Below are 26,282 nucleotides of genomic sequence, written 5' to 3'. Positions count from 1 at the left end.
TCCCAGCTGTACCAGACATCTGGATTCTGATTTTAGTAGCTTAATATTTCAAATCATTTTTCCTAGTCAGCAGGTGGCTTGCTATTTCATGTTGAGAGGAGGAGGAGGAGGTGACTACTGGAGAAAAACAAGAGCCATGACCAGCAAGAGAACGTAATTCAATATGGACAGTCAGATGTTGAAGAAGTATAAGACACTCCCAGGAATGTGCTATATTCAAACAGTCTGCCCCTTAGTGTTTCATTCCCTCTCCATTCTGATGCTGCCAGTTTTTCCCTTTTACCTGCTTTCATTAGTAAGTCTGCTGGTAACCAGGGCTATGAGTTTCTCACTGCTGTCTATCTTTGTAGCCTAGCTGCCTAACTTGGGGGGTAGGGGGGAATGTGAGCTCACTCACAGTTCTCATTTCGTGAATAAGATTTGTCACTTAAGCATTTGTGTTACATGCCAGATGTAACCAACCACATTGTGATACTCCTGTAAGTCACCTGTTAGTCCTTGCAGAGCAAAGAATGTTTAAGGGTAAAGATACTCAGCTGCTTAAGGGATCTTTAACTGGTGCTGTTGCTGATGTCATTTTTCTTTTGTTCGCTTGTGAGTGAATGCCATCCTCCACTGTACTCTCCCACATACTGTGTTGCTATACAGAGATGGTTATGTCCTTTATACATAACTCTCTTTTGTAGTGTGGGCCTGTGGGACCAGTAGGGTTCCTCTGCTCTAAATCTGGCTATTGTGGAAAGACTAATGCAGCTCTTAACTTTCTGAAGTAGATTCTGCCAATTATCTTTGCTTCTGTGACCATTGAATTGACAGGTTGGAATTCGAAATGTCTGTTGCCTCCAAGCTTTTAAGACAGTTTTACATGGATAATACCTTAGCCATAGCAGTAACCCATGTTAACTAAATTATTTGAGCAGTGTTGTGCACCCAGCACCTCCACACTGTGATAGAAAAGGAAGCAAAATAAGATGCTTGTTCTTAAAGACCTAAGGTTTTAAATAATACAAGTAAGTGCTCAGTTGTACTTATGCATGTATGAGGACCACTCATGTCCTACAGGAACTGGATGGATAGGAGTTTCCTGGCCAGTTGCTAAACAAGTATAATGGAAGTGTAATGGAAGCCTTGTGTGTAAGCTGAGTATGTTAATTTAGTAAAATGAAATGTTCAGTAGTGTGAGGGAACACAGTGGCACTCCCTAAAATGATGTTTGTCCTGGAAGCTCTTAAAGTTGTCTTTAACAGTGTAGCCTGAGTGGCATGACTGAGCTGAATGGTGACTAAGGCAGGCAGGTGAGGGTTGAACTAGGGGTGTCCTGACCTACCAGAGGGATAGAACCTTTTATCTTTTTAATAACCCTTTGACTAGCTGCCATGTACCAGTTCTTATAAACAAATGGCCTAATAAGACATTCTTAATGCTGGAGTTAAGTGAATTTTCCTATCAGTTTCACTACTTACACAGTTGACTGTATGAAATTGATTCTTTTCCAGTTTTGCACTGATTGATAGTTTTAGTTTTTCTGTGTAAAATGTGTACCTCTTTGTTCTTGTTCTTCTAGAGCAGTGCTGTTCTAAGAATTTTGTTCAGCAGAAATGTTCTCATTAGCACTCATGTTACTTAGCCACTGTGGCTACTTTTTTTTTTTTTTTAAGGATTTTATTTGTACAGAGAGAGAGAGCACATGTGAGCGGGCAGAGGGGGATGCAGAGGGCCAGAGAAAGAATCTCAGGCAGACTCCACGCTGAGTATGGAGCCCAAAGCAGGGCTTAATCTCACAACCTTGAGATCATGACCTGAGCCAAAACCAAGAGTTGGATGCTTAACTGATTGAGCTACCCAGGGGCCCTGCTACTGTAGCTCCTATTAAATTTAAAAAGCAGGCTATTGGCAACTATTGAACAGCACAATCCTAAATTCACAGAGCAACAGAAAATTTCCTCTTCATATCTGATCTTTGGAGATCACCATGTTAGGCAACACTGACCAATAGAAATAAGAGTCATTTATGTTATCTAAATTTTTCTAGTAGCCACGAAAAAGGTAAAAAGAAACAAGTGAAATTAATAATAAATTTTAGCCCAGTATATCTGAAATGTTAACTATTTCAGTGTATACTTTATAAAATTATTGAGATTTTGGGGGGGTATTTTTTCAATTTATACTTTACAGCACATTTTCTTTTGAACTAAGCATATGTCAAGTGCTCAATATCTGCTTGTGGGTAGGAGGCCATCCTGGACGGTATAGATTTAGATTATGAGAAAGGTTATCCCCTGTCATTTCTCTCTAAGCTGTGTTGCCTCTTTCAGCTGTTTCTTTACTTTTAAGTATTTCAGTTTTGTTGTGTTCCTCCTAACCTTTCCCATTCCAGTTATGTTGGCAGTTTTTTTGAAGCAGTTTAACGTGCCTCAGTTACTGTTTTCATGGGCTACAGTAAACTTTTTCACTGGCTAACTGGGTCTTCTATTGTTAAATTAATCCACCAGAGTTCAGCAACAGAACTAGAATCTTCCCTATCCCCTGCTGATCCCCACCCCCTGCACCCCACCTACAGTGGGAAGTGAGCAAGTCATTGCGTGTGTGTAATGCAGTTTCCTTATTGTTCAGACCCTCTCTTTTCTCACCTTGCCTAATACAAAATTTGAAGAACAACCCATTTTAAGATCTCCTATGTATCCCAAGTGGATTTATTCCAGTAAGAGGAACTTGCACTGGGAACATTAGGTAGGTTTCTTTTCCCAGGGCTCTGGTCTGCTGCTTTTCACTTGGCTTCTTTATGCCATAGATCACATTGCACACTGGAAATGCACAAGCTCTTGTTGATGTCCTTGCCCTGGAGATGCTCAGGAAGGTGGTCCAGTACTGTTGTCTTCTACACTCTGCAGGTAGTTAAAGGAAGGTTGAGCCAAAGGAAGGTTGTTAAAGGAAGGTAGATCAACTGAGTGTAGATTCCAGCAGAGCCGACTAGGGGCAGAATTGGCTGCCTAATAGGTAGTTTCTGAAAATTTTGATAAAAATCACATTTTCCTGAACTGAGTTCTACATTGTTTGCAGAGTTTACGCTTGTTATTTAAGGTTATTCCTTTGAATAAACTTAAATTCTAGTCCTAAACATGTAGAATCTAGCAGTTCCTCTATTCCTGCTTGACGGACAAATAGAGGAAACATGGTGGATGCAGAATTCTTTTCCATCTTAGTATAAGGCTAGTTGGTATAGGTCATGGGAAGAGGCCACATGAGCCTCAGTGCTCCTGTGGAGTGTCCAGGTGGATTTCATATTGGACTGGATTACAAGGTGCGACCTGTTGCTAAAATGGATGGAATAGAAATCATATTCTCAGAGTTGTGGTTCATTTGTTACTGTATGTCCCAGGATCAGTCATTTCCTTTCTCTGGTCTGTGTTTTAAGGGATAAGATTAAGTGAGATAATCTCATTATGCCCAGTTTTCAAGCTTCTGAGATTTTATGAACCCAGCCATTCTGTTTCTTTATGGAAGTTTGTAGGTAATTTGAACCTTAAACTACAGAAAAGCCAGTGGAACTCAGTATTTTGGTCTGGTACTGCTTTGATGCTGTTTCTGAGTTTGACAGCAATCACACTGCAGCTTCAGAATTTCATTAGAAGAGAAAAGTAGGGAGGTTCTTCATTCCCACCAGATACGTCCTCTGGGGCAGGTAGACCAGAGGCATTTTTCTTGGTTGTCCATGAACCAGCTAGTTAGATAATGGTACAAAGGACCCATTTATGAGCACTGAGAAGAGGAGCAGTTAACTCGTTATTTGGCACTTACTCTGTTAGTGTCAGGCAGGGGATACTTTGCATGGTTGTCCTCATTTTATCTTCACAATAACCCTGTGGGTTGATACTATTATTTTCCCTACCTTACAAGTGGGGAAATCAGGGGAAGAGAAGCAAAATAACTTGCTCAAAGTCTAATTGATAGTAAGGGTAAGCAGAGATGATTCAGTGATAGGTTGTCTGCATGACTCCAGAGGCAGAGCCTTCCTTCAACCATTGCCTGTCCCTAACTTTTGGGAGAAGACATGGAGGCCACTGGCAGCACTCTTCTGTCAGGGGTCTTGAGCCTGTTGGGGAAAGGATTCTTGCTCCAGTACTCCAGTGTTTATTTTGAAGTAGGCAGGTAGAAGCTTCATGTAAACACATTCAGAGTCCTAGGGCAGAGAAAAACTCTGGTTCCAGTACTGTCCTATCTTGCTTGAAGGCCATATGTTCTTCCTCAGTTTGCTTCTTTCCTCATACCCAATTTGCTGCTCAAGCTAGGTTCTCTTTGAAGAGTTGAACACAGGTTGTAGTTCAACTTTGGATAAGTCTTGGAATGTTGTAGTTTGACTTCCAGACTTTTTTGACCTTCACAGAATATAGCAGGATGGGACACCCTGTTACCATTTACTGTACCATGTTTTCCTGCGTTTCATTTTTTGTGTGATGTTCACATTTTAAGCTTTATAGTATTGCCAAATACAGTGGCAGCCAGACTACTTAGTATTATAAGGATCTAAACCAAATTATTTTTTAAACTTTTAGTTTTAACACAGTTTTTGTAGCCTGTAGTCATATGTGTGAATAAAGAACATATAGTTTTATAGTAGGGGTTTACATATAATTGGTTCAGTTTGTGACTTATGAGGACTGTCTTTGGGGGCTGTTAAATTTGGGGCATCTCTGAGTTAATAAAGGGAAAAACAGGGGTAAAGAAAAACTTGTCAACCTTACTCATGTCCCTTGAGGCAGAGAAGGAAAGGAACAGTGGTGATGGGCGTAGTTCATCTTTTTAATCTGAAGGGAAAAGAATATATTCCATGGGTGGTGCTCTGCCGTTTGGGAGCCTGTGGAGAATTTCCTGATTGGCTTTCAAGACTTGATTGAGCATCTGAGCTGCTCCAGCATGCCAAGGTAGGCAACAGGAGTGTGAGCATGGCTTTGGTTTGTTGGAGTGATCCTGCCATCCAGACATTTTGGTGCTCTATTCTTCCTTTTCAAATTCTGGAAATGGAATTGGAGGCTGGTTCCTTTCTTTGTTAGGCTTTTGGGAAGGGAAGATGGCAGCGTAATACCTGAGCATGAAAGACCAATGAATTTCAGCTTGACTGACATGAACTGGATCTAAGAGGAGTGATGTGTTCGTGGATTTATGAAGAGCAGAGTTAGAATCTCCAAGGCAGGGCAGGGGATGCCCTAGAAAGTGGGCACATCACTCCCTTTTTGGCAGAGCGGGTTTCCCTATCAACAATGGTAAACCAGCTAGCTGTGGGAAGGGAAGCTCTGATTTTTAGCATTTGCCCAGTTTCTGTGGCTTAAAACTTTAACACTTGGATAGATATGCTATAAAACCATACAAGCATGCTCCAGCGCACTGCTGTAACCTTTCCTCGAGGTGCTTTGAATTGCTATCATGTGGTTAGGTCTGTGCTGTGTAAAATAGGAGATGCATAGCAGTGTTTGTTCTAAAGGTGTTATTTTACAGACAGTTGAGGAACTAGAAACATTGACACTATAGTTGTGGTGTGGATGAGTATAGTAGCCAGAGTAAGAAATTTCTGAGTGATGGAGATACTGTGAAAAAGAGCATATGAGAGCTGGACTTGAAGGAGGATGATAATAGCTAACACTGGTAATAATAGTTCAGACTGTGCTAAGCACTTTGCATACATTATATGAATCTTCCAAAAAAGATAATATCCCCCACTTTACTCTTGAGGAACCTTAGGCTTAGTATTTTGCCTAAGTTACATAGGTAGAACATCGTTCTGGTGGGTGTGTAGTGATACCTCATTGTTGCTAGGGAGAGAAGTAAGGCCAGTATTTGGAGCCTGCTCACTTCATCCACAGAACCCATGCTCTTGAGCACTACATCACATTGTTGTTGGATATAAGAAGGAAAGTTCTTCAGGAGAGGACGGTATGACTGTATTCCCAACTTCTAGACACGAGGTAGGAGTCAGAATATTTGAGTTTTGGTCCTCATTCTGTTTAGCTGTGTATGTGGCCTTAGCTAAAATCACATTTTACCTCTCTTCCTTGAATTGAAGGACTTGGATTAAATGATCACTCAGTTCCTTGTTATTTCTGACAGTGGAGAAAAGCAGAGGGAAACAGCCTACAAGGGAGTGCAGAAGAAAACAAGACTTCAAATGGTAGAAAGCAGAGGCAGAAAAGATCGGTCCTATGTACTTAGTTGTTTCCGCTTGCAGTTCCTGACTAGCACCAAATAGAAAGGTTGGGAGTGTTGGGAGCACATAGAAATAACAAGCTAGTCTTTTGTGTTGAGTGTTCCTGAAAAGCTCATTTCTCCCTTGATGGTTTCAGTAGCAGGCTAGGTCTAGATTTGGGTCATTTCGAGGATCCTTGGATTATCACTCCTTTCCTAGCCGTAATTCAACAAATATTTACAAAGCGCCTGCTATGTGTGAGTCACGAGAATGGGAGCAAGACAGATCTGGTCCCTTCTTTTGTTGAATTTAGAGTCTACTACATGTAATAGATAAATAAGTTGCACATTTTGATAGGTCAGTAAGAAGCTGGGTTTTGTTGGGTTGTAGTCAGGGAGGGTCTTCGGCTTGGTTGAACCAAGAATGGAAATGAAGAAACTAGTTAGGAGACTGTTACAGACATCCAGGCAAGAAATGTTGGTTCAGAAGAGACTGGACACAAAGACCTGGCAAATATTAGCTAGACCTGTCTTACAAAAATAAATAAAATTTCTGAGATTTTTATTGACTCACTTAAATGTCATATTTAATATGGTTTTATAAAATTTGAGTCCTATAAAGGAGGCTGAAAGTCCCATGAGATTCGTTGTAGTGGCACTAGATGAAAAGTAAATGAGTCTGGCTAAAGGATGTAGCTGTTCAAAGGATATAGGATGGAAAAGTGACATGAACTAGGAATTTTAATTCTGTAAGATTTCTAAACAGGTAGGCTTGGAAATAGATATTAAAGGAGATCAGGATTTGGGAGAGATGAATAATCCCAAGCATTAGATAATTTTAAAAGGAATATGACTCAAAGGATAGAAGAGTGTACATTGTAAAGATTTGCTTATAAAGGATTGCTAATTCCAATGAGAAGCAAAGCGGGGAGATTGAGGAGAAAACAACTGGTAGCACAGCAAGCTCCGGTCTCTTAGAAATTGAATCCAGCCCCATGTGCACATGTGGACCCACAACATTCTGGTTGGGATTTTAGTTTGATCCCAGAAGAAACTGAAAAAGTACAGAACAGGACCAGTTGGGAAAGGGTAGACATGCTAATACACTAGGAAAGAATGCTCTTGTCTACCACAAATTGAGGACTCACCAGAAGCAGCACCTGACCCACTGCTGATGTGTCTTCCCCTGATGAAAAGCCTCTTTCTGGGATCTTTGAGAAAGAGTGGTGGAAAAGGCAGCAGTTTCCGTTGTTGTCTGTAACCTCACCACTAGAGATAATTCCTGGCAGTACTTCTGTAGTTAACAACAAAGTGTCAGGAATAAATACAGAGTTCTCCACTTGGAGTCCTCCACTTAAATTTTTCCCCAGCATTTTATTGTGAAAACTTCAAACGTACAGAAAAGTTAAAAAAAAAATTGTGCAAGAAATAACCATATATCTGCTATTTAGATCCTACAGTTTAATGCTCTTATATGTGTTTTACCACATACATATCCATTCAGCATACCATTTTATTTTTTTTGGTGCGTTTCAAAGAAATTGCGAACATCACACCTCACCCATAAATATTTTATCATGTCTTGCGTTCATTATTTCATGTAGGTTTGTTGGGCAGGGGGAGGTGGTAATCTTTACATACAATAACATATATACACCTTAGGTGTACCATTAGGTGAAAAGGAAAAATGCATTTGTGACTCACATTCCTGTCAAGATAAGGAACTTTTCTGTCTGCCCGCCCCCTCCCCCCCATCTCCTGCTGCTTCTCAGTTGATACCTGCCCTCAGGGTACATGGGAGGAACAACCAGTATTCTGAATTTTTTTCACTATAGGTTAGTTTTGCCTGTCTTAAAAACTTTCTAAGTGGAATCTATGTATTTTACACTTGAGATTCCTCCTTGTTGCAGATATTAATAGTTTGTTTCTTTTTTGTTACCAGACCAGTTTTCTATTACATGTATAAACATTATGGTTTATTCATTCTCGTATTGATGGACACTTGAGCTGTTTCAAATTTCTGGCTATTATGAATAAAGCTGTTATGAACATTCCTGTACAAATCTTTTTGTGGACATAATGTTTTCTTTTGGATAAAAATCTAGGAGTGAAATTGCTCTTGGATTAGATGTGTGTTTGGTCTTCTAATAAGCTGCCGGATAGTTTCCAAAGTGATATATTTAATGCTTTCACTAACAATGTATGAGATTTCATGTCCTTGCCAACATTTGGAATTGTCAGTTTTTCTACTTTTAGTCATTGTGGTGGGTATGTGATAATATCTTGTGGTTTTAATTTGCATTTCCCTGATGACTAGTGCTTTTGATCACTCTTCCTTTGCATATTTCCAATTCTGTTTTCTTTTATGAAGTAACTGATCAAATTTTTTGCCCATTTTAAATTATCAGTATTGAGTTGGAGGAGTCCTGCATTTAAATTTTAAAGCTCAGTTGTACAAGATAAGGATAGAGAAGACTTACTGCTGGGACAGTAATTCAAACGGAAAAGGCCTCAAAGTTTGAGTTGAGCAAAAACACATGTTACCATTTATTCAGCAAATGGTTATGAGTACTATGTTCTAAGCACTGGTATTAGGGATACAGAAATCATACCCAACCCTAGTTCCAAGGAGGCCATAGATTATGAGAATAGACAAACAAAAGTCAAATTGTTGATATGGCAGTTTCAGTATTATATCACTAATATTTACTGAGTACCTGCTATAGGATAGGTACTGTTAAAGATGCTGGAGATAGATTAGGCAAACTAGACGTGGTTCCTACTCTAATCCAGCTTATTTTCTTGGGTGTCTGTGGATAAAGACACCGCTGAAGCCCTGATAAGGGCAATGAGATTGAAGTTGTGTGTATGTGGGTCAGAAATGAAACCTGACTGAAACATACCTATGTGGCTAGGTGATTAGTTAAGTGTCAGGTCTTTCAGGGAAGGCCTTGTAGATCAGGGAAAGAACTTTGGACTTTGAGTATTTGGGGTGCCATTCCAGAGTTTTAAATGGAGAAATGGTATGGCCTAGTTTCTGTTTGGCTAATAAGCACAGAAATGTGTTTGTGTGTTTGCAGGAATATGATGAGGAGACCACGTAATCATCCAGAGGAGAGATGATAAATTTTACTTGGGGAATTTGGGCAAGGCTTCATAAAGGAATAATGTCCTAGCAGAACTTTGGATGACAAGGCATATATGTTAGACAGGAAAATCAGAGGTATCAGCATGTGTATGTTCCAGGAGCCAGAAATAGCTTTGAATGACTAGTTGGTTGTGGTAGAATAACAGGAGGTAGAGCAGACTGGGAAGGGCTTTGAAGGTTCAGTTAGGGATGCAGGGTCACCATATTACACACCTACTGAATTCTGTATAGATGTACTGTCTGGAGTTATGCCACAAGGTGGCCTTGCTAGGGAGCTTGGCTCTAAACCTACGGGCCATGGGCATCTGTGCAGGACTTCTAGTTAAGGTAGAGACTCTGGAAGCTGACACAAGGAAGACTAGCTGAGGAGGAAAAGCCAGTGAAGAGGCAAGAGATATTGAGCCCTGAAGTTAGGTAGGGATTGTTAAACCAGAAGTAGAGGCTTTGGACTTTGAATAGTTAAGAGGACTTGAGTTGTGGGTTGGGGGGAAAAACTAACGATGTCCTTTAAAAATACAAAATAAACTAAAATATTGAAATAATACAGAAGTATATATAGATTATAAAATCCTCACCTTCATTCCACTTCCCTGAGGTGTACCTAAAAGTTGCAATTTTTGGTCTGCCTTCCATTTTTCTGTGTATTTATTTTGTGTACCTATTCAAATCTATTGTACATACACATACAGTTGAAGTTTACAATGGACTCCTACTTACCATTTTTTGTGACTTTATTTTTTCATAGACTACCAATATAATATAGTTCTGCCTTGTATTTTACCTGCTGCTCAACATTCCATTGTTTTAATGTACTGTAATTTACTTGGTGCCCAATAGATAGACCTTTGGCAGTCTCAGGTTTTTTCTCAGCAGTAGTGAAATGAACGTTCTTCGTTTGTTTCTGTTGTGTGCAAACACTGCTTCAGAAGAACATGTGATGTGAGAAGCCTGGAGTCAGATTGTGACTTTGGGAAGTTGTGGTCCCACTCCTTTGGGAGTATGTGTTCTTCTTTGGATCTGTTCTTAGGGACCTTCCAAAGGGGGGATGATAAGGCTGGTCAAAGTCTAAAAGCCACATTCTAGGGGCAACATTCAAAAAGAACTGGGGCTCTTTTTCTAGATTTTAGCTGGGGATTTCACTGCTTCCAAGTGTCAGGTGGGTTCTCAGAGGCTTTCCTTGTGGAAGTTTAGACTGGGGAGAAATAGGACAAATAACGTAGAAATGAGAATTTAACAGACTTGAATTGGTTTGGTAGGACTTTATGAAGCAGGACTATCTAATGGATTAGAAGAGTGGTGGATTTTCCATCACTGGATGCTTTCAGAGACTGAGGTGCTATGAACAGGCAATATGTGAAGTAAGCCGAAGTGTAAGAGTCATCCTAACATTAGTAGGTAATAGCACTCCAGATGGAGACTGTGAGGCACAAGATGGGAACAGCACAAACTGTGGGCTAGGTTGGGGGAAGGATTGATTGAGGATCAGTTTAGGGGAGGCTAAGGCTAGAGGCATCCTGGGGTATAGTGCTGGGAAGTCTGGAGTGCTGAGTGAAGCTGGATGAGAGATCTGACGTCAAGTGCAGTTTTGGTACAGTCTGCGGGTGTATGAGTCAGTGGGGAAACAGGGATAGTAAGGAGTCTGAGGGTAATTGTTAATGGAGACTGTAGGAGGAGGGGTTACATGGGAGTCAAGGAGATCCATGCAAGAAGATAGTGTTTCAGCCAAGGAGATGGGTAAATTGGAAAAATGAGTGTTCCTTGATTGCCAATCAGTTTGGCAGTGACTGGGCTGGGAGCTGAGACTGAAGATGGCGTTTTTGGATTTCATTCAGCAAAATATTATCTAAGTGCTTGGGATAGAGCAATAAACAAGATAAAATATCCCTTCCCCCACATTTACATTCCTTCAGTTTACATTCTAGTGGGCAAGAGAGGTTATATATTCGACAATCAATGATAAATGCTAAAGAGAAAAAGCCGGAAAGGGGTATGTGATGCATCAGTAGTAGTAGGGTTGAAATGTTAAGTACCTAGAAAAGGAGAACCTTTTTCTTCATAATAAGATGATTCTGAATAAAGACCTAGAAGGAGTGAAGAAACACCAAGCAATGTGGATAATATGAAGGAAGAATCAAGTTTATTTGAGGAATGGCAGGCAAGCAGACCTGTGTGTTCAGAATGGAGTGAGCAAGAGAGGTGTTAGGACATCAGGTTAGAGAGATCTAGATCTTTCAAGACCTTGGAGACCATGGTAGAGTTTGCATTTTTTCCTAAGTAATGGTCAATAATGATTAGAGGGTTTGGGCAGACATGTAACATAATCTGACTTAAGTTTTAACAGGATCACCTCGGTTGCTATATTGAGAATAGTCTGTTGGTGTGAGGATGGAGGTGGAGGTGGGGATGGCAGATAAGGGAGACCAGGTAAAGAGGCTAATGCGATAAGCCCAATGGCTTGGACTGGGTGGTGGCAGTGAAACTAATGAGGAGCTGTCCGTGAGCAGCTCATTGCCTGCTCAGAGAATCAATTGGGGGGATCACAACACCACCTCAAGATGTAGGGCCCGAGAGTTAGTGAGAAATCATTGGAGGAAGAAACTTTTTGGGGAGTTGTATCTGGATCATGGTCATGTTGGGATTAGGGTCTGATCTGGGCCCAGTAAAGGGTCAGAGATTCATTGGTCTCAGAAGATCAGGGTTGGATTCTGGGTCTTGAGAACATTATAGGAATTTTAGCCTGAGGATCAGTTTGGGCTCAAAGTTGTCGATGAAGGCCAGTATACTTTTTCCACATCTTCCATCATACCAGGGTTAGTTGTACTCACTGTGTCTTGTCCCATTGAGCTCACCTGAGGGAAATAGAGGAGTATGGAAGCTCTAAGACCTTCTCTTCCTTGGGTGTCATGGAACTGGATACAGGCTCAGCCCTGCCTGGGGGGAAGCCTACTGGGCTTCCCAAGCTGGGACATATAGTCAGGGAAGGGTAGAGAAGGGTCCTCATTGTTTGACTTGGGTCCTTTTTTCCCAGATGGCCCACTGCGTGACCTTGGTTCAGCTCTCCATTTCCTGTGACCACCTCATTGACAAGGACATCGGCTCCAAGTCTGACCCACTCTGCGTCCTTTTACAAGATGTGGGAGGGGGCAGCTGGGCTGAGGTGAGAAGGGCCTTGGGGGTTAAAGTTGTGGAGGAAGATTAGAACTGTTTTGGTGGTGGAAGATGTGTGACTATGATACTGCTGGCCTCTGCCCACAGCTTGGCCGAACTGAGCGAGTACAGAATTGCTCGAGCCCTGAGTTCTCCAAGACTCTGCAACTTGAGTACCACTTTGAAACAGTCCAGAAGCTCCGATTTGGCATTTATGACATAGACAACAAGACACCTGCGCTGGGGGATGATGATTTCCTAGGAGGGGCCGAGTGTTCCCTAGGACAGGTATGTGGGGCTAGGGATTAAAATACTTTAGACACATGTTCAGTAAGAGCCCTAACAGCCTAGACTGCAACATGAACGTGGGGGTAAGCAAGACCTAACCCTGCCTGAGATTTTGCTCCCCCATCCACTCTGCCCCAGATTGTGTCCAGCCAGACAATAACTCTACCATTGATGCTGAAGCCTGGAAAACCTGCTGGGCGGGGGACCATCACGGTAAGAAAGAACTCTGTGGGGAGGAGGGTTACATCAGTGAGGAATTCATGAAGGGATACATTCTCCTGCCTCCCCTTCCTAGGTATCCGCTCAGGAGATGAAGGATAGTCGTATAGTGACCATGGAGGTAGAGGCCAGAAACCTAGATAAGAAGGTGTGTCTGGAAAGAAGCCCTGGGGTGGGGGGGTAAGAATTAAGGGGCAGGAATGGTGTTGGGGGGTGGTTAAGAATTACAGAGGTGGGACTGGGGAATGGCAAAATGGTTGTCTCTCCCTGAGTCTTATATTGGGGTCTCTGTGTCATTGACAGGACTTCCTGGGGAAATCGGATCCGTTCTTGGAGTTCTTCCGTCAGGGTGATGGGAAGTGGCACCTGGCATACAGATCTGAGGTGTGATACCCCTGGGATTGGGTGAAGTGGGATAGGAGAGATTCTCCTGGGGCTTGTGATTACCAAGGTTTGGAACAGGGAGAAATAGACTGCATATGGATAGAGAAGGTTGGCAGCTCCCCATATGCCAGCCCAGAGCTCACTAGAGGCCTTACCCTCCATCTTCAGGTAATCAAGAACAACTTGAACCCTACATGGAAGCGCTTCTCTGTTCCCCTTCAGCATTTCTGTGGGGGAGACCCCAGCACACCCATCCAGGTGAGTTTGCCTCCTGAATGTACCTGGGGAGGGATTTATTCTCACCTGCTCCCTATCCCTGGTCTCTGTATACACATACACACCTTCCCTCACCCCCTCTTACTCACACACAGGTGCGATGCTCAGACTATGACAGTGATGGTTCACACGATCTTATTGGTACCTTCTATACCAGCTTGGCCCAGCTGCAAGCAGTCCCGGTGAGTGCCAGCCCTGCTCAGGAGTGTGGAGGTGGACTTTAAAGGACTGCAGCCCCAGGGAGAGAGGGAGAAAAGGAGGGAGGGCAGACCAGTTCCAGCTGATGCTCTGGGAGTTTCCTACCCTAATTTTTTCTTTCCTCACCAGGCTGAGTTTGAATGTATCCACCCTGAGAAACAGCAGAAAAAGAAAAGCTACAAGAACTCTGGGACTGTTTGTGTCAAGATTTGCCAGGTGAGGCAATAGCCCATGGGACCCAGGCTCTGACCCCTGTGCTCCATGGACCCAACCCCTTCAACCCCAGCCATGATCCTGGTTTTATCTGCAGGTAGAAACACAGTATTCATTCCTGGATTATGTGATGGGAGGCTGTCAAATCAACTTCACTGTAAGTTGCTTTATCAGGAATAAGAGAACAGATCTGGGTCTCAGAGTGGCCTTCAGCTCCCCTCCTCTTCTCCTCCTAGGTGGGCATTGACTTCACGGGCTCCAATGGAGATCCTTCCTCCCCAGACTCCCTGCACTACCTGAGCCCAACAGGGGTCAACGAGTACCTGACAGCGCTGTGGAGTGTGGGCAGCGTGATTCAGGACTATGACTCGTGAGTACCTTTCTTTTGCCCATCCCTCAGCCTCTGGGCTCACAGTCCCCTCTCTGTCTCTTCTCAGTTTACTATCTTCCCACAGGGACAAGCTATTCCCAGCATTTGGATTTGGGGCCCAGGTACCCCCTGATTGGCAGGTGAGCACTCTTTCCTTCCCCAACTCCTATTTTCAGTGTCAGGGTCCTGATTTGGGGGGATGTGGTTGACTTGCTGTGTGGCACCCAGCTTTATGTGGAGATGCAGGGATGTATGCCTACAGACACGTGTACAAAGAATGTTCAGGACTACATAGCTCCCCCACAATGCTTGCTGTATACCACAGTGTCATTTTTCTTTGCATATAGATGGTCATGGGAAAAGAACCTCATTTTGATTCTTGCCCTCAGGTCTCCCATGAATTTGCCTTGAACTTCAACCCCAATAACCCCTACTGCACAGGTAAGTTCCTTCAAACTCCACTGTAAGACAGATCTGTCTACACTTAGAAGGCCAAGCCCATGCAGACAAGGGATTATGGGGGTAATGGGACAGTTCTGTTGTCCAGAGAAGTAGATTTTTTTTTTTTTTTTCAAAGATAGATTCATTCATTCATTCATTCATTTGACAGCATAAGTAGGCAAAGCGGCAGGTAGACACAGGATAAGGAAGCAGGCTCCCTGCTCAGCAGGGCTTGACCACAGGGCCCCAAGATCATGACCTGAGCTGAAGGCAGCCACTTAACCTACTGAGCCACCCAGGTGCCCCCAGAGCAGGGAATTTTGGAGCTAGGTCTTTAGACTCAAATCTGTGTCTCAGGTCTTTATCTTGCCTTTTTCTAAAACCATGTGAGTTGGGGCCAATTTGCTTTGGCTTCATAAAAGTGATACATAATTATAGGATGTTGAATATTTAAGGAGAGGATATGTATAAGCTCTCTCTAAGCGGTGGTAGCTGTTACTGCTTTACCTTTGCCTGGAAGCTCACTGGTACCTGTCCAGGTGTTCAGGGTGCCCTTTGCCCACACTCTTTGTCTAGAGAGGGCCAAACCTTGTAGCACCCCAGTACCCCCAAATAGGCAACAAACTAAAGGGGAAAACTTGACCTGACCTGGGTTTTTGACATGAGTTCAGACTTAGAGAAAAGTTGTGAGAGTAGTTATAGAGTCTTTAAGTCTTTGGAGCTCAGCAGTCAGGCCCTGGGTCACAGATTCCCCAACCATAAACACTACATTTGCCACGTGATTCTGTCACTCAGATTCTCTATCTCTCTTCCTCTCCCTCCCTATCCCCTGTGCTGTGTATATAGATAGCTATATATTTACATCTTTATGTACATGTGTATATGTGTGTGTGTGTGTGTACACATTTTTTTCCTGAAATGTTTGAGAATTACAGTGAATAAGCCCTCCCCCAAGTGTGCCTCTATGGCCCCACCAACTTTGCACCCTTCATTGTTTATCATTGGATGTTTCCTAAAATCAAAGACATTCTCTTATGTAACTACAGTACAAGTCTCAAAATCAGGAGATTAACATCAATACCATTATCCAGTCTAGAATTTATTCAAGTTTTGTCAGTTGTCTTTTACAGTTAAAGAAAATCACAGATCACATAATGTATTTGTCTTTCAGAGTTCTTGTCTTTCATGATGCTGACATATTTTAAGATTACAGGCTAGTTAAGTAGAATGTCCTGCAGTTTGGGTTTATCTGATATTTATTTCTGATTAGATTGAGATTATGTACTTCCAGTGGGTATATTATAAAAGCGATGTTATGTGTTCTCTCAGTATACCATGTCAGGAGGCCCTGATGTTGATTTATCCTATTACTAGTCATGTTAACTTTGATCATTTGGTTAAGGTAGAGTCTTCCAGGTTTGTCTGCTGTTTGTAATTAATAAGTGTCTTTGGGGAAGATGCCTTGAGACTATATCAATATCCAGTTACTCATTAACTAGTACCCTATAGCTTTAGTACCCTATAGTTTTAGTATCCTATAGTTTTAGCACCCATTGATGATCTTTGCAGTCAGTGTTTGTCAGATGATTTTGTAATTCCTCCTCCTGAATTTATTAAGAGTTTCCTCTTGGGGCGCCTGGGTGGCTCAGTGGGTTAAAGCCTCTGCCTTCAGCTCAGGTCATGATCCTAGGGTCCTGGGATTGAGCCCCCATGTAGGGAGACTGCTTCCCCCTCTCTCTCTGCCTGCCTCTCTGTCTACTTGTGATCTCTGTCTGTGAAATAAATAAAATATTTTTAAAAAAAGTTTCCTCTTCTTTCCCATTAATTACTTATCTAGGGGTTCTTGTTAGATAGATTATAATTAATATTATTAAGCAGGTTATAATCTGATGCTTAACCATCTTAGATTTTTCAGGGGACCCCCTTAATCAGATTTAACTCAAGTTGTGATTTAGGGGAAGTGCCCTTCTCTTTGGTCTTAATTCTTCTATGATTAGGATAAAGTTTAGTACCTTGGGTTTATAGGGGTGATTGAATGAAATCCACCCAGGTTCCCAGATCTCCTTGGCCAGGATGGTGATGTCAGGATTGGTATTTTACAGTGTTTTTTGCCCTCCTTTTCTAGGCATCCAGGGCATTGTGGATGCTTACCGCCAAGCCCTGCCCCAAGTTCGCCTCTATGGCCCTACCAACTTTGCACCCATCATCAACCATGTGGCTAGGTTGGCAGTCCAGGCTGCACATCAAAGGACTGCCTCGGTGAGGATCATAGGAGGTAGTGGTGGTGGGCAGTCTTGGTCAAGGGTTCCCTTCAGGGATATGTAACAATAGTCTTCTTACCAGTATGGGAATGTGTGGCTAGGGTGTTTAGAAGGTGTGCCTCAGTTTGTGAATGGACTTATTCCCAGCAATACTTCGTGCTGTTGCTGCTGACTGATGGTGCTGTGACAGATGTGGAGGCTACATGTGAGGCTGTGGTGCATGCCTCCCACCTGCCCATGTCAGTGATCATCGTGGGTGTGGGTGGTGCTGACTTCGAGGCCATGGAGCAGCTGGATGCTGATGGTGGACCCCTGCGTGCACGCTCTGGGGAGGCAGCTGCCCGTGACATAGTGCAGTTTGTGCCCTACCGCCGCTTCCAGAATGTGAGTAGGGACAAGCCTAGGGGCAGACCAGATCTGGGAGTTTATCCTCCCACCTCTCTGAGTGGGGATTCTCACCCTTCCACTGGGGCAGGGTTGGGTGTTGGGGTTTATATTCTTTGTATCCTTTTTTGGGTATGAAATGTAGACTTTGGGAAGCTGTCATGGGTCATCACTGACCTTGCCCTTTTTCTCCTGGCAGGCCCCTCGGGAGACACTGGCACAGACTGTGCTTGCAGAAGTACCCACGCAACTCGTCTCCTACTTCAAGGCCCAAGGTTGGGCCCCATTCAAGCCACTTCCACCCCCAGCCAAGAGCCCTGCACATGCTTCTCAGGCTTAAGATTCCCTCACAGGGTGGGCTATGGCTGGTCCTCAGCCTTGTGTCCCCAGGGTCTCTGTGGGCATGGTTCAACCCTACACACATTCCCCAGTGCTGCACTTTACATTTTATACTTTTATATTTGCTCCTGCTGTTGCTTTTGATCCCTCCTGCGTACACCTGGAGTCCTTCATTTAATAAAGATCAATGAAGACCAACTGCTTTGCCACCACTCTCTTTTTGAGTGGGACTGAAAAAGTCCCACTTTTGACTTTTAGCCATGTTTATTTTTCCTGAGCCTCGGTTTATCTCTTTAGAGGTCGTCGAGTGAAGGATACCTCTGACATCATAGGCCTAGGCAAAGAAATTCGGTATTCCAGGCCAGAAGTCTAGAAACACTTCTGTTTTTAAAATACAAGGATCGTATGTGAGCCAAACAGCCAGCCTGCCCTGCCTTAGGACGGGGCTGAGCTGGGAACAGAGATAAGGTGGAACATGCTAGGCCAGGGATGAGTTTAAGGATTATGCTAGTCTTCTGGAGGAGGGAGCAGTGATGTTTTTCTTTTTTTTTTTTTTAAGATTTTTCTTTTTTAAAGATTTTATTTTACAGAGAGAGATCACAAGTAGGCAGAGAGGCAGGCAGAGAGAGAGGAGGAAGCAGGCTCCCTACTGAGCAGAGAGCCCTATGCGGGGCTCGATCCCAGGACCCTGGGACCATGACCTGAGCCGAAGGCAGAGGCTTTAACCCACTGAGGCACCCAGGCACCCCAAGTGGTGTTTGGCCTTACCCATTAGAACTTACTGGTGACCTTATTCTTTTTAATGCATAAATTACTCTGTTTATGAGTATCTTATAGCTTATTTAGCCAGTCTTTTATTGACTGATTTATTTATTTATTATTTTTTTTAAGATTTTTTTTTTTTTTTAAGATTTTATTTATTTATTTTACAGAGAGAGATCACAAGTAGGCAGAGAGGCAGGCAGAGAGAGACAGGGAAGCAGGCTCCCTGCTGAGCAGAGAGCCCTATTCGGGGCTCGATCCCAGGACCCTAGGATCATGACCTGAGCTGAAGGCAGAGGCTTTAACCCACTGAGCCACCCAGGTTCCCCTAGTCTTTTATTTATTGAGATTTGGGTCCCCTCCAATTTTACAATATTACAGAGTGTTGTAATGAATATCCCTGTACATTTATCTGTGCATTTGCCACAATATTTCTGAAAGAAGTTCCTAGAAGTAGAATGCTAGATCAAAGGGTTTGAATGTTTAAAATTTTGATACTGTAAATTGCCTTCTATAACAACAGTTTTTTGTATCCCTTTTTCTGTTAATCTGACAAGCAGAAAACATTTTTTTTTTAAAGATTGTATTTATTTATTTGACAGAGAGAGATCACAAGTAGATAGAGAGGCAGGTAGAGAGAGAGAAGAGGAAGCAGGCTCCCTACTGAGGGGAGAGCCGATGTGGGGCTCGATCCCAGGACTCTGGGATCATGACCTGAGCCCAAGGCAGAAGCTTTAACCCACTGAGCCACCCAGGCGCCCCGCAGAAAACATTTTCATTTTTAGCTTGAATTTATTTAATTTTGAAGGCGTGGTACCATTCATGTATTTGTGAGTTAAATTTCTTCTGAATAGTCTATTTATAGGTTTGTTTGTTGTTTCAGCCTTTATTCTTACACATGTGGAAAATATTTCCTCCCAAGTTATTGCCTTTTCATTTATAGTATCTTCTAATCCATAGAACTCTTTGGAAATTTATACCAGTCTAGTCTTGCTTTTTAAGAAATTATCCAGGGCGCCTGGGTGGCTCAGTGGGTTAAGCCGCTGCCTTCGGCTCAGGTCATGATCTCGGGGTCCTGGGATCGAGTCCCGCATCAGGCTCTCTGCTCAGCAGGGAGCCTGCTTCCCTCTCTCACTCTCTCTGCCTGCCTCTCTATCTACTTGTGATCTCTGTCTGTCAAATAAATAAATAAAATCTTAAAAAAGAAAAGAAATTATCCATATATCATGAATTGCTTTTCATGACATTAAACATTCCCTTAAATATTACCATTTCTTTTGGTCACATTATTTTGGTAGCATAATTTATCTTATATGGGATTCCTGGGTGGCTCAGTCAGTTAAGTATTTGTCTTCAGCTCAGGTCATGATCCCGGGGTCCTGGAATCAAGTCCCATGACAGGCTCCCTGCTCAGCAGGGAGTCTGCTTCTCCCTCTCCTTCCACCCCTCCCCCTGCACATATTCTGTCTGTCTTTCTCTCTCAAATAAATAAATTAATTAAAAATCGGTTTATGGGGCGCCTGGGTGGCTCAGTGGTTTAAGTTGCTGCCTTCGGCTCAGGTCATGATCTCAGGGTCCTGGGATCGAGTCCTGCATCGGGCTCTCTGCTTGGCAGGGAGCCTGCTTCCCTCTCACTCTCTCTGCCTGCCTCTCTGCCTACTTGTGATCTCTCTCTGTCAAATAAAAATCTTAAAAAAAAATAAAATAAAAATCGGTTTATTATATACTATTTCCATATTCTCTTTATAAATAGTGTAATGAATATCCTTAAAAGTATTATCTTTGATTACATTGATATATCCTTTGTTTCTATTCTTAGAAATGAAATTACTATGATTAGAGAATAATAAGAAGTTTTAAGGCTTTTGGTTCCCATTGTGTAACTGCCCTCCAGAGAATCTATATTAGTTTGTATTTCTAACCTTAGGCTTTGAGAGCATTCAGTACTTATTTATTTTACTTATTTTTAAAAGATTTTATTTATTTATTTCACAGAGAACACAAGCAGGGGGAACAACAGGCAGAGGGAGAGAGAGAAGCAGGAGGGAGATCCCAGGAGTCTGGGGTCATGACCTGAGCTGAAGGCAGCTGCTCAACCAACTGAACCACCCAGGTGCCCCTCAGTAGAGTAATTTAAATTATGAAAGTAATATCCTGAAAATTTAAACAAATGGATATGTGCTTCTCTCTCACACATATGCACGTATTCTACTTCCTAGAGATCTAAGCACTGTTTATAATCTGTATATATATTCTTCCAGTGCATGAACACACTGGGAGGATTTCAGCAGGCAAGATGGTGCATGTTCCTTTGCCCAGGTTGGTCCCCCCCTTTTTTTTGCGCAGGTAGAACTCCTTAATTTTTGATGCCTGATTCCTCCATCTTTTATTCTTCCAATTCTACTTTGACACTTAGAGTAAAGAATTCTTGGATCAATAAAGGAATTCTTTCCTGGAGTATCTGCCCTCCCCTGTCAGGCTCCCTGAGGGCAGGGACTGATGAACACTATACCATTTGTATTGGGCCTTGTAGTAAAGACAGCCTGAGATGGGACTACGAGGCCTGCCTGTGTCAGTTCTGACTCCGATGCTTCTTAGAGGTTCTCAAGTGTCCTTAATTTTTGAATGTTTAGTTCAAGAAAAGGGGTAGTTAACTTCTCCAACTGTACCTGTAGGAGTTGGGGAGACTGTCCCAGAGTACAGAGCTAGGAATTGAGGTGCACAAATACAGCTTCAGGCTGACTGACAGCTCTGAGTTAAACAGGGTGGCCTCTGGAAGAAGGTGAATTTGGGTTCCACTGTGGCATTGTTCACTAGCTGTGTGACCTTGAGCAGTTCCTGACCTGAATGGTTCCCCCTCTGAAGTTACGAGGATTCGTTAATGTGTAGAATGTCCAGAGTACCATCTCTAGTGCCTGGTAAGCACTCCATAAACATGAGCTGCTATCTTACTGATCTGAACTTCTCCAAATTAAGAAGGTGGATTGGAAAATAGACCCCCCCACACACACCATATTTATATGCCAAAGGCAACCAGAGCCCTCCCTACCCACCTCAGCATGGATCCAGCTGCTTTTAGCACAGACCTGCACTCTATTCCAACAATCAGCATGTTTAATGGGGTTCCCCTGTGGCACTGTCCCCTGCCCCCTCTGAAGTTCGCATGCCATGGGCCCGGACCCGATACAAGCATGTGAAACGGGGATGGCCCCAGTTGCTTAGAATCTGGATCTTCACCTTGGGAAAGGCAGCTGGGGGGTCATTCTGGGGAGACAAATGGTTCATGCCAAAGCCTGCTGTCCCAAGGGCTGCCTTCCTCCCCAGTCTTCCTTTGCTGTCCCGTTCCTTTAGCACCCTCACCCTGCAGACACACACACCTGTAGGTGGAAAGTCTGAATCTCTGATTTCTCCACATCGAAGGTGAATTTCCCCAAGAAAACTTCAGTCTCATCATCAACCTGGAGGCCCTGGGGGGTGAAGAGTGAGTAGAGGAACAGTGAGGTGCAGGTGGAAGAGGGAGAAAGCAACTTTATTGAGGACCTACTATGGCATAGTTGTATGCACGCTCTCATTTTTTGGTGTTAGGGTAGTGTAGTGTGGGACGTGGGCTCTAAGAAGTTCGCAGTTTAGTTTGGCCAATTGTTAGCTGTGTGACCTTGGCAAATAACATCCCCTTTCTGAGCATTACTTTCCTCATCAGTGAGGGGGGAGATGAAAATAACTTCTTAGGTTGTTGACTGGATGCAAGGAGATGATCCATGTAAAGTGCTTAGCACAGAATAAGTGCTCAATAAAGCCATACCTAATGTTTGGATATGGTTGTAATTATAATCTGTAGGCCTGAGAGATGAGTGGTAATATCTCCATTTTATAGATGAGCAGGCGAAGACTCAGTGACACCAATTTTCATAGCTGGTACTTTCTAGGCAAAATCCCCCACCTCCTTAGCCTTAGCCCCCACTCACGTAGACTGCGAAGTCGCGGGGGGCACTGTTGGCTCCCCCGGTGTGTGCCACACTGGGTGGTGGATGCTGCAGGGTGATGTCACTCAGTTGCACACGACCCGGTAGCCGGATCACCACCTGGCCCTGGTCGCCCTCAAAAGCCCAGCAATTCCCAGGGAACACATCTGGCTGCAGGTGAGCAGGTAGACCTTCAGAACCCACTAGCAGAGCAACGACAGCCCTTCCCCAGCCTGGGCACTAGTTCAGGTAGCCCCTACCCTTAGGCGAACCTCTTCATCGCCCACCCCCCCAGCCCTCCATCTGGAGCCTGGGTGTCTATGCTGCCAGATCCTGTTCAGTGCCACAGTCCCTAGGACCACTAGACCCAGCCTCCAGCCGAGTCTTCCTCTGCCAGGCAGGACCCCACCTAACACCACAACCTCAGTTCCACTGGGTCCCACCAATAGGGAGCTATTGGGTCCTTTCCCCAGCATCCTGCCCCTGGTCTGGTTTTGGGATCCAGGTTCCAGGCCCACCTCCAGGATAACCGTTGGTGGCCGCGCATAATTCCAGAAGCTAAAGCGATTCCAGAAGTAGGCAGTGTTTGCATCTTCATAGTCATGTGATGTCTTCTCTAGGTCGATGGAGGCCCCTGGAGCAGGAAGAAGCAATCATTCAGGGGCTCCCAGGCCTGACTGACAGCTGGGGCAGGGTGTTTGAGGTCTGTCTTTTTGGTCTGATCATATGTGTAGGTCTGTCTGTATCAATGTCTCCATCTTTTTCTGTGTCTCTGAGTCTCAGTCTTGCAGTGTCTCTGGGCCTTACCCACAGAGCTGAGTGCATAGTCGGGTTTCCTCACAAAGTCTTCATTCAGCCTCTGGAATACAATCTTGGCCACTCTCTGAAAAGAGGGAGGGCAGGTCCTGGAGGGATGGAGCTTGCAGGCGGATGTACAAGGGGGCAGAGTTCTGGGACTAGGTTCTCTGGATTGGATTTTGTGGACCCCGAAAGAGAAATCCAAGTTTGGGCTCTGGGGCAGGGTTTACTGCTCCAGACCCAAGGAACGGGCTCCACAAGGGGCTTCCAAGGTGGACCTTGGACTGAGCAGTGTGTGGAGACACAGGGCAGCACAGACAGGAGGAGGCTGCAGGCCTCACCTCGCTGTTGGCTGCACGAACGCTGGACACCTCCTTGTGTAGTTTATCCAGCTCGGCCTGGAGCTGCTGCAGTTGCTGCCCCTGGGAGCGCACACGTTCGTGGTACTCGCTGTAGGCCGGAGGTTGGCACAGCAAGGTTGGCTCCCTGTCCCCCTGGGCACTTCCCCTAAGGTCCTGCACAGAAGTGCCTTTGAGCCCCCTGACTCCCCACCCCAGGTGCCCTTTCACCTTAGAGTCAGCATCTCCTTAGGTTCCTATGGGAGGGAGGGAGGGACAAAATACAGCACTGCTCAGCTCCCACCCACTCTCTCCTCCCACTTCAGCCTGGGAGCAGCCTGACTCAAAGGGCCTACTTTTTGAGGACTGCCTCCCCTTCCCTGACCTGCCAGGACCTCTCAGAGACCCCCAACCGCCTCTGGGCACAATCCTTCAGAGAGATCCGTTTATATCCCTTCGTTAGAATTGGAGCCTCCAGCACTGTCCCCTCCCACCAGATGAGGGGACTCCACAATTTCCAGGTTCATACCCTGCCAACCAGCCACCCTGGGATACAGTTGCCCTGACTCACATTTTCCAAAGGAGGAACCAGGTACAGCAGCCCCCACCAGAGTGCTGGAGAAAGAAGGGTGGTCTCAGGGCAAGCCAAGGAAGAGGATTTCCTTTGGCATAAAGGGGTGGTGAGGAGAGAAAAGACTTGAGGGGGGCTGCTGGATCTACGGGGGTTAGTGGGCTCTGAAGGGGACTGTGAGCAGCTGAAGGCCTTGAGTGGGCTGAGGGATACAGGAGAAATTGTTCAGGTTTGGCTGCAAAGCATCCAGGGCTGGGGCCCCAGGGGATTCACCACCCCCTCACCTGCCAGAAAGAGGCTCAGCAGTGACACAGCAGTGAACAGGAACCGGATGGAACAGACCTCCCTGAAGAACCGAGGGAAACTGAGGCCCGGACCCTAATGCGCCCCTCAGCCCCACGCCAGGCCCTAAACCCAGCTTCTGCTGACAGGACCCAACCAGGTCTGATTGAGACAGGCTCAAGCCTCCTCGGGTCCGGCCCTGCTCCCCGCTCCATTCCCTCCCTCTGACCTGTATACAATGACCAGCGCGTCTCCTGCCAGGGACAGCAACACGCTCAGCACCTGCAACAGCAGGCCTGGAGAGAAGAGTTGGGGCAGAGATGAAGAAGGGCTCAGATAGGTTCAGGAGGGTCTTGGGAAGAGAAGGGTGGGCTAGGAGAATTAGATGGGGGCAAGGAGAATGAGTTCAGGCTCAGAGAAGGTGGCTCGGGCCCAGGGAAGGGACTGGAACCTGACATGGGCGCGGGGCTCAGAACGAGCAGGTCTCTCAGAAATGAGAACTGGAGTTCAGAGAGGGAAGCCAGAGGGTCAAAGGGGCTCCGGGCTGGCGTGGCCCGTACTCAAGAAGTTCTTGGACACGCGCGGTGGAGGCATCTCCTGTCTCAGATCCAGGGTCGAGAGAAGGTCGAGCTGCTCCTCAGAGGCTACGGGAGATCCAGCCGGTTCTGCGGGAGCCCAGGGGCGCCATTGGGGCCTTGCGCAAGGCAGGTCCATTCTTTCCCCGGGACCGGGCCGCAGATTTCCCAGCCCAGAAGCGGGGCAGCCTCCACCTGCAATGGTCCCACCGCATCCCCACCCTAGGTCTCTGCACTCTGAGGCCCCGCCCCTCAAGGATGCTCAGCCAGGACATTGGTAACCCGGCCGAACAGAAGCCCCGCCTTCAGGCGAGACTTGGTGCTGCCTTATTTAGAGGTAGCTACTTCTGCGAACACCGAGACCGCGCCTCCTCAGTGGTGTGCGATTACGGGATTTCCCCGCCCCTTCCCAGGACCGTCCATCACATCAAGGTCCCGCCCCCTAGGGAATCGTATTTGACGCCTCCCTCTTCGCCCTACAGGCCCCGCCCCTTAGGAGGTAGCCCCCCAGATTTTATCCCGATTCCGTGCAAGCCCCGCCCCATGGGCCCCGCCCCCTCCCTCGGCTCTCCCGGGTTCGACCCCGCCCGCACCCGAGGCCCCGCCCCTCACGGTTGCCGCGCCACAGGCGGTCTGCCCATTGTGGCTCCGAGGCGCCGGCTTCTGCCGAGAGCTTCCAGCCCATGTGGTTCCTCCGGGCACTCCTGCGCTCAAGGCGGGCTCACCACAGCTCGAGCCCCGGGCTCTTCTGCCCTCAGGCTCCCCGGGGCCCGGCCCAGCTGACCGTTGCCCGCTGCCGTCCCCCGAGGTGACGCTCACTGAGCTGTTGCTGTTGTCGCTGTAGAAGTTGGGCGTGTGCTTGTGAGGGGACTTGGCGGAGCCCGGGCGGGGGCTCCGCCGCATCCTGACCCCGAGGCGCCCTCTCACGGACGCCAAAGTCGCCGCCGCAGCCGCCAAGGCCCTCGGCTCTCCCTCAACCGATGTGCGCCGCCGGGACCCCACAGACCCTGTGTGCGGCCGACGGGCCCCCCAGCCGGATTCAACCCTCTCCCTCGTAGCTGAGCCCGGCTGCTGACGTCATAAAGGAGCCATGGTCTCTACGGAACTCCCTGAGGGTGCGTCACAGAACTAGTCGTGACAGCCTTGGGA

General features: G+C 45.5%; 2 protein-coding genes across 12 annotated transcripts in view; one reads left to right on the top strand and one right to left on the bottom strand.

The window, feature by feature from the left end:
• LOC123927072 (RNA-binding protein 12) overlaps window positions 1-18,043 on the top strand; it is a 34,753-nt gene extending 16,710 nt beyond the window's left edge. For 8 of the 9 annotated variants that reach the window (XM_045981595.1, XM_045981596.1, XM_045981592.1 and 5 more), the window contains 15 exons: window positions 12,354-12,482; window positions 12,581-12,760; window positions 12,899-12,973; window positions 13,056-13,127; window positions 13,283-13,363; window positions 13,532-13,621; window positions 13,735-13,821; window positions 13,967-14,053; window positions 14,148-14,207; window positions 14,287-14,420; window positions 14,506-14,560; window positions 14,810-14,861; window positions 16,987-17,120; window positions 17,270-17,506; window positions 17,706-18,043. In XM_045981595.1, the coding sequence (XP_045837551.1) occupies window positions 12,354-12,482; window positions 12,581-12,760; window positions 12,899-12,973; window positions 13,056-13,127; window positions 13,283-13,363; window positions 13,532-13,621; window positions 13,735-13,821; window positions 13,967-14,053; window positions 14,148-14,207; window positions 14,287-14,420; window positions 14,506-14,560; window positions 14,810-14,861; window positions 16,987-17,120; window positions 17,270-17,506; window positions 17,706-17,846 (1,614 nt within the window). In that variant the 3' untranslated portion in view covers window positions 17,847-18,043. Of the gene's footprint in view, window positions 1-12,353; window positions 12,483-12,580; window positions 12,761-12,898; window positions 12,974-13,055; window positions 13,128-13,282; window positions 13,364-13,531; window positions 13,622-13,734; window positions 13,822-13,966; window positions 14,054-14,147; window positions 14,208-14,286; window positions 14,421-14,505; window positions 14,561-14,809; window positions 14,862-16,986; window positions 17,121-17,269; window positions 17,507-17,705 lie in introns of those variants that run through there. The other variant, XM_045981587.1, reaches the window with a different exon arrangement.
• A 3,678-nt stretch (window positions 18,044-21,721) lies between these two features.
• Window positions 21,722-26,036, bottom strand: SPAG4 (sperm associated antigen 4). Of its 3 annotated transcripts, none has more exons than XM_045981393.1 (12): window positions 25,727-26,036; window positions 25,119-25,223; window positions 24,788-24,854; window positions 24,561-24,622; window positions 24,277-24,320; window positions 23,937-23,962; window positions 23,709-23,817; window positions 23,377-23,452; window positions 23,088-23,203; window positions 22,573-22,740; window positions 21,985-22,074; window positions 21,722-21,871 (listed from the first exon to the last, which is right to left on the bottom strand). In XM_045981393.1, exons 1-12 carry the CDS (start codon window positions 26,034-26,036, stop codon window positions 21,722-21,724), a joined length of 1,323 nt encoding a protein of 440 aa, XP_045837349.1. The 3 variants fall into 3 exon arrangements, with proteins under 3 accessions (XP_045837349.1, XP_045837350.1, XP_045837348.1); XM_045981394.1 differs by having other exon boundaries at window positions 25,119-25,202; XM_045981392.1 differs by lacking the exon at window positions 23,937-23,962 and having other exon boundaries at window positions 23,709-23,882.
• Window positions 26,037-26,282: the final 246 nt, after the last annotated feature.

Source organism: Meles meles, chromosome 16 (genome assembly GCF_922984935.1).
Source record: "Meles meles chromosome 16, mMelMel3.1 paternal haplotype, whole genome shotgun sequence".
Taxonomy (NCBI): Eukaryota; Metazoa; Chordata; class Mammalia; order Carnivora; family Mustelidae; genus Meles; species Meles meles.
This window is presented reverse-complemented; position numbering and strand designations above follow the sequence as displayed.

Coding starts and splice junctions, on each gene's coding strand:
- SPAG4 (XM_045981392.1), bottom strand. CDS start 26,036: ATGCGGCGGAGCCCCCGCCCGGGCTCCGCCAAGTCCCCTCACAAGCAC. Junction 24,855..25,118: donor CGTGTCCAAGAACTTCTTGA/GTACGGGCCACG, acceptor TCTTCTCTCCAG/GCCTGCTGTTGCAGGTGCTG. Junction 24,623..24,787: donor GCGCTGGTCATTGTATACAG/GTCAGAGGGAGG, acceptor TCGGTTCTTCAG/GGAGGTCTGTTCCATCCGGT.